At 39.0% G+C, this 12,586-nt stretch overlaps 1 protein-coding gene across 1 annotated transcript in view; it reads right to left on the reverse strand.

The window, feature by feature from the left end:
• Window positions 1-7,162, reverse strand: part of grk3 (G protein-coupled receptor kinase 3) — a 75,234-nt gene extending 68,072 nt beyond the window's left edge. Inside the window, exon 1 of the mRNA XM_016277248.1 lies at window positions 7,089-7,162. Coding sequence (XP_016132734.1) covers window positions 7,089-7,152 — 64 coding nt within the window. The 5' untranslated portion in view covers window positions 7,153-7,162. The remainder of the gene's footprint in view (window positions 1-7,088) is intronic.
• Between the last annotated feature and the right edge of the window lie 5,424 nt (window positions 7,163-12,586).

The raw sequence follows: 12,586 nt of genomic DNA on the forward strand, positions 1-12,586 counted from the left end.
AGTACGAGTACTACACAAAACCGCGCGTCTGCGCCATTCATTAACACAGAGACACGCAGAATTCATATTTAAATATGAATCGTTTTGCGGCTTAATATTTACAAATACTAGTGGGAGTGGGCTCACTTGTGTGTGTGTATGTGTGCGCGCCGGGCGGAACTCCGCTGTGTGTGATACAGAGAGCGCGAGCATAACGTAGTGACTGAAATGACATTCCGTCGTGTAAATAAGATAAATAACATAAGGCTATTTAGTTTGCTTAATGAAAGAACAAGGTATAGACATGTTGTATAAGAAAGGTAACTTTAAATGACTTCTGTTGTGATCTGGCATTATAGAGAAAATATAATTAAATAAAATTAACTTGACCTTCAAGGGGGGCGGGCCAGTCTATAAAAAATGTGCATGACGTCCAAATTAACATATATAAATCAAATATAATTTTCGTAAATTGCATAAACAATTATGAACAAAACAGCATCATGTATTTATACATAGCTTAATTCAAAAAGCAGAAGCGCCGATCACACAGATTGCATTTAAATACATGAGACGCAGTGAAATGGAATAAACCTCCCCAAATTCGCAACGTGTTTTCTAAAAGTTTAAAATCTTTTAACTTTACATGGCTTTCTATACATCTCTTGCGTGAGACGCGAGTACAACAGTCAAGTTGTCTGTCCCAAAAATGCGCCTAATATGTGTTGTTCTTTGTGAATGGTTTGGTTTCGGTTTTAACCTAACCAATAACTTCTCCGCATTGAGCTTCTATATTTCTCTAATATTTTGAATGAATAACGCAGCAGCGGTGCGTCTTGTGGGTTCAACTGGACAGACTAACAAAAACAATAAAGTATGACAAAGACACTTACATCATCATCACCACATCTCATGCGCCTCTGATGAGGCTCCCTCACCGACGCACACCAAACATTTAATTGCACCGTTTTTGCATTCAAATGCAAATTTTTATCTTAAATTCGACTAATATTCATTTTTTATTCACAATCTCCTCATCACAGGCAGGCTCAGCACTCAGCATGTGTTTGTGTGTGCTGTCTGCTTGTCACTCATAGCACGCGCCTATATCAAACATTTTTTCTATCGTTATCGATGAAGCTGTACCGTCGATAAATACCGATACCGTTTTATCGCCCAGGCCTAACATGCAGCAAACCTTTTTAAATATTTTGATAAATTACTGAAAATAAGTAAATAAGTGACTTTAACCATTTAACTGATTGTATTAATTGGTCAAAATTCTTATGGTCGGTTAACCAGTTAAAATGAGCATCCCTATTTCAGGACATTACGATCACATGCACGTCAAGAACAAAAGTAAATCATTAGGTCGCAGCTATCACAACCTAAAAGAACTGGCCCAGAAAAGCCCAGCAGTAATGTATATCGTTACATTGTGCAACTTTATTTGGTTCATCAAATAAACATGAAATGCCACAGCAACAAGGGTTAAAAGACAAAGACAGAAGGGAAGCATCTGATTATGCAACGAGCCTCTGCGTCATTATCTCCTTCCACTGGTCAGATGCAAAACCGAGACATTTGTCATTCAAATTCAGCATGTGAACTAGCGGCACCGCAGCAGCGAACTTTGGTTTCCTGCTTCGCATCTCTCTTAAAGAGAGGACCTGGAATATTTACAAGCTACTTCGGCTATTTGCATTAGTGAAAATCCTTCTTTCACTTAATTAATGTACTTGTTGTTTAGACCCATCAACATGTCACATGCATAGCAGCTTGGTTTCCCTGTTAAGATTAAGAACAGGTTTCCCACTCAAATAAGCCACTTATTTATATGTACATAAATAACAGTTTGTGATAGTGACTCATCATATACTACAGTAACACTTTTGTAACAACACTGACAATATAAAACATACAGCTTATTAAAACAAATAAGAATACATGACCACTTACTACAATTTTCTACATTTTCAAATAGATTCTTAACTATGAGAGGTGCATCTTGGGATGCTTTTCAAACCTTACAGGGGGAGTTCATATGCACATAAGACACTTGTTGACTGCTTTTCCTTCACTATGTAATCACAGCACCCATACTTATATGAGATTAATAAAAGACCTATATTACAGGGTCTTTAAACAGGTGATCTAGGTAGTTCAGTGCACAATGGCCTACAACTACTCCAAGGGTGCTTTCACACTAGCAGTTTTGGTGCGCACCCCGGTTCGATAGACGTCAGAGTTCGGTACGTTTGGAAGATGTCAACGCTGTCTTCCGAACTTGGGTGCGCACCTGCAAACCGTATCCAAGTCTGCTTAAAAGGGGTGGTCTGGGGTACGGTTCATGTGAACTCCAGTACGGTTTGCCTCTGATATAAAAGCAATCATACCAAAGGATCCCCGATCACCGATCGCCGACCACAGAAAGCAGTATCTGCCGATACCGATCACCAATCTTTTTAAAGCCTACTTTATCATTTATAACTATTTATAGTGATACTCCAATCAGGATTTTTAGACATTTATTCAGGGCCTGAATTTCATTTTTTTTTTTAAATGGGGGGGAATTCCCCTCTTAGGTGACTCTTGTGAGAGAAGCAGCAGCTTTCACACAGGAGTCCGCTACTGATCCGTGGCTGTTTACCACAAACACAACATTTATCCATTATTTTGATTTCAAACCCAAACATTGTCACTAAAAATGCTTTTTCAGCATTGCAATTCTTTTTATTTTTTTTACACAGTACAGTAATACAATCTTTCACAGACATGTTTAAACACAATACATTTTTACTTTTGCATTTACTTCTAGATTTATAACTATAGATAAATATAAACAAAACCGAGTTAAACGTCCTTCAAGGACAGCGCATTCACACTTTGCTCCATCCTTATTCTGCTCTGTCACTCATCGACAACCTGCCTGTTCTGTCTGAGGGCCGTATATTTACCACAGGTACAGCCTGCTCTGAGCATCTTTATGCCTCCATAACTGTACCACAGTACATTATAGGTAATTGCATATGTTTCATGTTTACATTGTGCACTCCCCACCAGGTACAATATTCTGATTGTTTGCATCTTGTTTTTAAGCCCAGAAATAATAAATGTACTTGTTCTAATAAATTTATATTTTAATGAACTCATTCTAATATGTCTAAAAAATCATTTACATTGCTGGTAGGTTATCATTGCACAAATTAACACTCTCTCTACAATAAATAAAAAAATTAGAAGAGTTCTAAACTAACGCGCTGTCTTCACTGTATCTAACGCACACACTCTCAAGGCTGATTTATACTCAAGCGTCCACAAGTTCGCTTTGAGTGCGCGTGACATCGTTTTGCGTGGCGGTGCGCACAACATTTTTTTTAAGTTTCCGTGCAGCTCCGTTTCCGAAGATGCACGAGTTCAAAGCGACTCTAGCCGAACATGCACGTCTGTGCCAGCATTTGTGTGAAACAGAAGTGTTTCTAAAGGAATTAAAGCCACAACTTTACTGTTAATAGAGAAACTTGGCAAAACGGTGGTAATTCATACATACACAGCCTCTCTCTCTCTCTCTGTCGTAAATGAACAGTTGATGAATCACACTTTTCTGAGAATAGACTTGAAGTGGAGATCGCTAAACTGCAAGCTAACCACTGTTTATCCACAGTGGAGAGAGAGAGAGCATGCACAGGGTTGCCAGGTGGATAAAGATAAGTAGCACGTTTATCAGATATTTCCTTATTGCGCAAGTGTAAAGCTCTGTTTTGGGGATTACGTCTCTTTATATCAGGCAACCCAGTTGTGTTCCTCTGCGGCCAGATTATTAACAGATGCTCTATTCATTCTTTTTTAGAAACCTTGCACTTTTCTACTCAATTTTAAACGTTGTAAAATTAAGCGTGGTCCACTGCTGCACACGTGCCACAGTATCGATACAGGGCCAGCTGTATCGATACTCGTATCGTCAAATCTCTGTGATGATACATCGTCGTATTGATATTTTGAACACAGCACTAGCATGCATAACAGTCCTGAGCACAAGCTATACCGGTGGTCAATAAGAATAAAGCGCAGATATGCTGTTCTAAATGGACATCGGGAACGGGATATTGTTAGACCTCCCGCTCCCGTTCCAATTACACCAGAGTTCCCGACCGCTACCACGTTTAATTCGAGAATTTAATCCCGCGGCGCAAAAAATCCGGTCGGGTCCCGCGGTTCCCGTGGGAGAGCCACGGGAATGCAGACCTGTACTTGCAGCGCAGTAGTAGACTCAGTGTGGAAACGATCTCTGCACTGCTGCAGATGCACCGCTACTGGACTGGAAAAATGCGCACCACATACGCACTGCAAACGGAGTAATGTGAACCTGGCGTTATGTGTGTGCACTGCGAGTGTGCATGAGCGCACGGTCTGCAGGAGAGCGCGCGAGCGCTGAATGGTTAAACACTGGCAAGAATTAAAAAGAAATGCAATTTATACATTTTAGTGACGATGTGACACTGCCTCGATTGTGCAAGTGACAATTCCTGTGTCAACTGTGCAGCGTGCAGCTCGCTTATAGACAGACACGATGTGTGGTGATTTGAAGACATTTGCGTATTTTGAGATAGAAAGAGAGAGCACGCGCATGGTGATTCACTCACGCTGCTTGTGAAATTACGTGTCACACAAGGTTTTCAAATTGCTTTATAAGTTATTTAATGAAACAATATGAAGGTGAGTATCTCCCCTTCAGCATTATAATGATTTCACCCACGCTGGACAGAGACTGAGACGGTGCTGCTGCATGTCGTGCCAAACCTCTCATGGCAGAGTCATCAGCTTGAGATCGTTTTTTGAGATCGGCCTTTTAGAGACCACCGATCGATCAACCCAACGTGATTATAGGCCGATAGTGATCGATAGCCCATCGGAGCACCCCTACTGTTAATGATGTATTATTTGATAAAAATGTGTGTTTGTTTCACTCACTTTCCTGACGAGCATGACTGACCTGCTGCAAGCAGACAGCTGTATATCTCATTTCTGTTCACCTTCAGCATTCTTTAGAGCATTTGGAAACAAAACCAATGGTTCAAAAACATAAATATAAAAGTGATGAAAGCAATGCTATGCATTTTGCCGCCTTCTCCTGCGCCAATGTTACTAAGCAACGGGTAAACAGCTGCTGGCTTGATGATGCAAACAAATCACGGTTCGGAGCCAAATAAAACAATACGAACACAGTCCAGCAGGGCAGGGGAGCAATTGAACTCGGGTTCGGACCAGGCAATCGAACCAAGTGTGAAAGCACCCTAAGAAGGTCCAAAGACAAACTATTAACAGAAATCTGGTCCATTTCCATCTTCTAACACAGGGATACTTTAATAATTTAACACATTTACATGTTCACTGTTTTTAGATGTCTGTTAATGGTCAAATGACATGCAGATAAACAAATAAAATGTTATTTCTTTTTATTTTACATTTTTATGATTTAAAGGAATAGTACACCCAACATTGAAAATTTATTAACCCTCAGGCCATTTAAGATGGATATGTTTCTTCATCAGAACAGATTTGGAGAAATGATGGATTTGTTGCTAACAAATTGGCATGGGCCGGTATGAGATTCTGAAGGTATGATAACCTTAGATAAAAAAAATATCACGGTTTCACAGTATTGCGATTACAGCTCTAAAATATGTTATTTTTAAATGTCTGGGTAAAAAAAAATAGATAGATAGTTTATGTTCGACTTGGAAGTATTTATTTAGCGATCGGCGCTATAACGTCATCTGTACGGAACCATCATTGTGTACGGAACATGGTTAGTCTACGTTACACGAAAAATTCCCATTCGACAGACATCGTCTTTTTCGACGGGGGAAAAAGTTCCAGGGATTCATCTCCTTCGGCCATCCTACACACAGGTGACTCTGCTCGCAGCAACCGGAGGGGGAGGGGTCGTGTGACTCGCTACGCTCTTTGCTGCACACAATTGAGGGAGTCCTGCACTTTCCGCAGTGTGCATACCGCAGGAACGGTATAACGGAAAATTTTAGTGGTTTTGAAACCGTGACTTTTCCAAACCGCGGTATACTTTGAAACCGGTTATCGTCCCATGCCTAATAACAAACACAGCTTTTCACTTCACAAGATGTTAACTGATGGACAGGAGTGGTGTGGATAATTGTGATGTTTTTATCAGATGTTTGGACTCTCATTCTGACGGCACCCATTCACTGCAGAGGATCCATTGCTGAGCAAATGATGTAATGCTAAATTTCTCCAAATCTGTTCTGATCAAGAAACAAACTCTTCTACACTGAACGGCCTGAGGTTGAGCACTTTTTCAGCAAATTTTCATTTTTAGGTGAAATATTCCTTTAATTATTAGTTTTTCCATCAACTCTCAAAACCCAGGCGGGGAAACCTTGTTTTAACACATCTAACCATTTTGTTGGTCAAAACTGGAGATAAGAATCTCAGCTACCATAACAAGGCACTATCAGCATGTTATTGTATAATGCATGGAGGCAATGTGTATTTAAAAAAAAGTAGAGAGAGAGAGAAACCACTGAAGCAGATCCTCACATGGGACTTCAGACACAGAAGTAAGTAAAAATTAAAGTTAATCAAAATCTGGGGCTGGCTGCCTTGTTCCCATGGTGCCTTCACAGCTCACACTTCACACATTACAGCAAACGCCTTTTCTCCAAAAGCACCAAGTGGAAAAAATCATGCTTTCACTTAGGTACCTGAGGTTATTTGGGAATATGCATTCATCACACCACAACACAAGAGCATTTGCACGACACGCTGTCTGACAAAGAGTTTAACTGTTCAGGTGACTAATAGAGAAATGCAGACATAACGGCCAGTGGTTACAAAAAACAAAGAGCTGTCTTTGACTCAGTAGATAAGAAAAAAGGAAGAACAAGATCCTTATTTAACTTAATGGTGATTAAAATGTCCTCCTCAAGGGTCTGTGGTGTTTTTTAGAAGCTTATTCGAAGAATTACTCTGTTTGCATCCTCAATAATGACCTTTTTACAAATCTGAAAAAATGACAAAAATTTCTGAGCTTTTGACAATGCAAACCTGACTTAAGGTGACATGAAACTCACCAATCTTCTGGCTGAAGATTTTGTCAAAGGTCAGTTCATCCCTTTCCTCCAGGTACTTCTGCATGACACTCCGAATACTGTAAGAAAATGGGGAAAAGAATATAAAGATGACTTTAGTTCAAAACTTTATATGCAAAACAAAGGCCATCCAAACACCACATAAGCTAAAACCCATCTCGTCCTGAAAGTGAGACAACTGGATTTGAAGCTAACCTCCCGCGCTGCCCTTCCACCTCGATCCCGGCCTTAGTTTAGGTCTCTCCATAACCACCTGCTCAATTCTCCGCCCATCGCATCCCAAAAGAGGGCACTGCCGTGCTGCCCTGGGAGAGGGTGTTAATGAGCAGCAAGTTTGGGAGACTGAATCAATTAGCACCCCCTCCAAGGGCTCATTATCACCCAACCACAGCCCCATAGAGTCAGAGTGCAGGTCAGGGGAGATAGGAGTGTTCCCAAACATGCTTTCTGCAGTCCTGGACCAGACACAGACACCCCTGTAGTGAGTGACCTGACACATTATGGTACATGGACAGGGCTGATATCAGGACTGCTAATAGTGCTGTGCGATGATATATGAATACTCATTACATATTTATGGCAGTGTTTCTCATACATTGATTTATTTGTGGCGCCCAAATAGATTTTCCAAAAGGCTTTGACTTCGTTGAATAAACATGAGCCCTGCACATTTCAAAATCGAAACCCGGTGTGGGTGTTTTTATATCATTGTATTTCTGAAGGAATCAGACTGTCTTCAGAAAATTTTGGATGTAATTTTCATTTCATCTTGCATGTAATGTCTGATGAAGCAGCATTTGTGAGCGGAGCGCTGCTTTGTGTACAGTCGTTACCGGGGAAACCTCGAGCTCTACTACTCCAACAGCGCCTCCTGCTGGCAGAGAATGAATTTGCATATATATGCAGCCACAAATAGAGTGCAAGTCTGTGGGAAACACTGTTTATGGTATGCCATTTTATAGGACTGGCTAAAAAAATATCGATATCTCGATATTAATCGATTCTTATTTTTACGGAACGATATAGATTCTTAAATCCCAAGAATCGATTAGTCTAGCCTGTTTTCAGTTAATGGATGGAACATTGAAGGGTACTTCCCATCCAATATATCGCAATAAGGATTGTGCTTTGGTATTTTAATATGAAGTAAAGTCTCAGATTTCAAATTCTGTCCATTGTATTGCAGTATTCAAACAATAAATGCCGTTTTGGCGCTGTTAAATGTAGAGTGATAGATCGCACTGTAGTGCCTCAGTTCAACAGACGCGGCAGCGCGAGGCGCACGTGAACTAATCATCGCCTCCACATTAATACCAGTTTCAGCACAAAATAAACATGACTAAACATCCGAAGGTAAGTTAAAAGAAAGAGTACAACTTTACAATCTGTATTCTGTCTCATGTAATCGCTCAATCAGTGTTTCAGCCGCGCAAAGACGTCAATATAATGGCTTGTAAACAATGTCACATAGTGTCACATTTACCTCAGGAAAAACATATTCGGTGACCATACTCATACTAATGAGACCAACTCATTAGTCAGCTAGAAAAATAAACTGTAGAAGGCCATTTTGCGAAATATATGCACCATATAACATTCATTATAAATGTAACTGTTCTTCAATGTTTAATTTATGTTTGAATAAATCCATCAAGTTATGACAGCTACAATTATGTTTATATAAAAAAAACAAAAAAAACAAATTGAAGTAGAAACATCATGCAATTGTAACTTTATTATTTTAAAAACTTAAGTGAAATTAACAAATCAGTTAATTTTAACCTTCAATATAGTAATGTAGTACCAACTGACTCGCATGTATATTTTACAGCATTAGTTGAGAGATTTTTTTTCCTTCAGAAAATTTGGCATGTACTGTACCTGATATATATGCAAAATAATCTATACTGAATCGAATCGAATTGGATCGCAAGCTTGTGAATGAGAATCAAATCGAATCGTGAACTGTGTCAAAACCCAGCTCTTCCATTTTAACATAAGTTCAAAAGTTTTGGGTTAGTACAACATTTTTTTTTTTAATTGATACTTTTATTCAGCAAGGATTCATTAAATTGATCAAAAGTAACAGTACAGACATTTATAACGTTACGAAAGATTTCCGTTTCCAAAATGCAGTTGTATATTCAAAGAATCCTGAAAAAAAGTATTACAGTTTCCACAAAAATATTAAGCACAACTGTTTTCAACATTGATAATAACAAAAGATTTCTGAAGGCTCACGCCGGTTTCACACTGCACGCGTAACCAGAGCAGAGGCAGCGCAGAAGCGGTGCGTATGCAGAGTGGGAGCAGCGCGTGTCCATTGTGCTTTCACACTGGCAGCGTTTGTCGTGCGTAGACAACTATATTAAATTACAGACGAGTATCGTTCATTCAGTCACGCTTTTCAGGTGTTCTGCGACAACTGTCTGTCACGTGCTTTGATATTGGCAGCATGATGCATATAACATGCTGTACATACAGTTTACATGATAAAAAGTAATCTTAAAGTTAATAAATGCCTCTAGTTTTAATAATTTAAACAGGCCTTTGAAGTTTGGGCAATAACTCCTGGCAGTGATGTGTTTTCGTGTAGTTGATTCTGTGCTAACTGTGATATTTGATGGGGTTTTTTTAAATGTTGTAGATTTAAGTAGCAAATGAGAATCGCTAAAATTGTTGAATATATTTTGAGACAAAGGTCTTCTTAATGATTCCCAGTTTGGTTTAAGATAATTAAAGCAACAGTTTTTCAATAACGAGAAAAATATGTAAAAGTATGGTATTTGGGGTAAAAAGCGCCCCTGCTGTTGGGGCTAAAGGCACAATAATTAACATGATAATTAATAGATGGCTTTTCCATTTGTTGGCATGACATGGTTAGATTCAGCTGATAAATATCATATATTATGTTGGGTGTCCACCTTAGAGATAATCACCATGTTTAGAATGAAACCATCATATTTAAAAACATGATATTAATCATATCATATTATAAAATTGTATTTGTAGTTACTACTGTAAATCTATTTTAAATTATTATGGGATCTCCTTCAATGCTTTCAGAATCTTTACTTTTCATTTTGTTTCTGTACTTTAAAATATATTTTATATTAACATTTTAATGACAGTATATTTATTGAACATTATTTACCAAAATGAGCAGAAAATAGCCTAGTACAAACTTTGCTAAAGTGGTTTTGAACAACTATTAACTTAGACATTATTTAAAAAAAAAAAAACATTTTATCTAGAGTATTTATCAATACTGTGTGCCTTTTACCCCGTGATTGTGAAACACGAAACGCCTCACATGATTTTATGGTGAAATTGTTATTTTTCATGTTAATCAGGTCAATTTTGATCAAGAACAAAGCACTGTGGCTTTAATCCAGTTTAAGCGGTGCAGCAAAAATAGACTCGGCGCCGAAACAATCGCAGCACTGCCACTTCTGCTCTGCGCCGCCTCTGCGCACGGTGTGAATGCTCTAATCTATTAACATGGGCGCCGAAAAAAATATGTGCTGCTTACGCCCTGCTTACACGTGTGGTGTGAAACCGGCGTCATGTGACACTGAAGACTGGAGTAATGATGCTGAAAATTAGGGCTGCACGATAAATCGCATGCAATTGTCAATGCGCATCTCGTCAGTTAAGCTGGTTCTGTGATTAGTAGTAAATCTCCATCACTTGCGTTCAGATGGAGCGGCATTTACTAAACAGAGCCGTAGTTAACTGACAAGCTACGCAATATCGCGTTCATAATCGCAGATGAATCGCCGCTCCCATCTGAACGCACGTGATGGAGATTTACTACTAATCACAGAACCGGCTTTACTGACAAGATGCGCATGACAATTGCATGCGATTTATCGTGCAGCCCTACTGAAAATTCAGCTTTGCATCACAGGAATAAATTACATTCTAAAATATATTTGAACAGAAAAGTTCTTTTGAATCGTAATAGTATTTCACAATATCCCTGTTTTTACTGCATTTTTAATCAAATAAATGCAGCCTTAATGAGCATAAGAGACTTTAAAAATAGCGATTTATCGTGCAGCCCTACTGAAAATTCAGCTTTGCATCACAGGAATAAATTACATTCTAAAATATATTTGAACAGAAAAGTTCTTTTGAATCGTAATAGTATTTCACAATATCCCTGTTTTTACTGCATTTTTAATCAAATAAATGCAGCCTTAATGAGCATAAGAGACTTTAAAAATATTAAAAATCTTACTGAGCCCAAACTTTCGAACTGTAGTGTACAAAGGTAAATATAGCTGTTTATTACCATGCAAGTGTTATATTGGTACATAAAAAAATAAAACTACTAGGCCTAAATATTTAGTCAAATTGTTTTATTAAACATCCAAAAAAAACACCATCTTAAGTAATTTCAGAAGAAATACATAAATGGAGATATATTGAATCAATATAGGCTTAAAAACAATACTTTAACGCCCTGCCCTAGTAAATGACTTAACACATTACTGTAAAACGCAAAAGCTGATATCTGGAGTGCTTATAAGCCATACACTTGAGTGGCTGAAACCTCAAGCCTGTAATGAGCCCTTTTAAGACATAAACAAGCTTCTCACTTATTAATGACTACATGTTTTACTCACGCTCCGCATTCATATTTTATCGCCTGGCCTACATTATGACGACACATTAACTGGCCTTTAGCATCTCAAAAGTGGTAACTAGTTCAAAACCACCATCTAATGGATTCAATTTAAAATGCAGGATTGCACCCGTGCAGGAGATATTGCATTCAGCCACAACATGCGTGACCCCTCGCTGCCTGTCTCTCTCAGGATTCAGATGCATTCATCTCTTTCTCTGTCTGCAATCGCATCAGTTCCGTCCCACGGCCCAATGTCTACGTGACTGAAACAATCTCCAGTCTCTTCCACTCGTCTTGCTGTCAAACAATCCCGCCAGCTCCTCAAACACTTCCAGTCATGCTGTCAAAATCTCACCTCTCTGCCAGCGGGCTCACGACTGACCCAAGGAGAATGTAGCAGAGCCGCGCCATCTCTCTCCGCCGCTACTTTCTCTGCTGGCAAAGGACAAAATAAATACCTTCTATTGATTAACAAACGCCTATGTTGTACCATCAGCTTATGCTTTTTTATGCACACTGGATCATTTCTGCTGTCAATATGGGATATTGATACGGTTCTCTTACACCACAGAGGTTTAAAAATGCTTACTGAACAACAACAAACAAGTGCTTGAATGTCACAAGAAGAGTTTGACGTTAAACGACAGTGTTAGTCTGAAGGTGCAGCTGGGAGTGGCATGAGGCTTTTGTATCCCGTAATAATGCTAATGATGGGGACACTGATGTTAACGGCTAATGCTTTCACTCGATCAAAGGTGATGCCGCCCTACTGTGGACTACAGTAATCCCTCAGAACAAACAGAGCCACTAAAGCAGACTAATCACAATGAGGAGCAGATGTATGGCT

This window comes from Sinocyclocheilus grahami, unplaced genomic scaffold (assembly GCF_001515645.1).
Source record: "Sinocyclocheilus grahami isolate Dianchi unplaced genomic scaffold, SAMN03320097.WGS_v1.1 scaffold110.1, whole genome shotgun sequence".
NCBI classification, from domain to species: domain Eukaryota; kingdom Metazoa; phylum Chordata; class Actinopteri; order Cypriniformes; family Cyprinidae; genus Sinocyclocheilus; species Sinocyclocheilus grahami.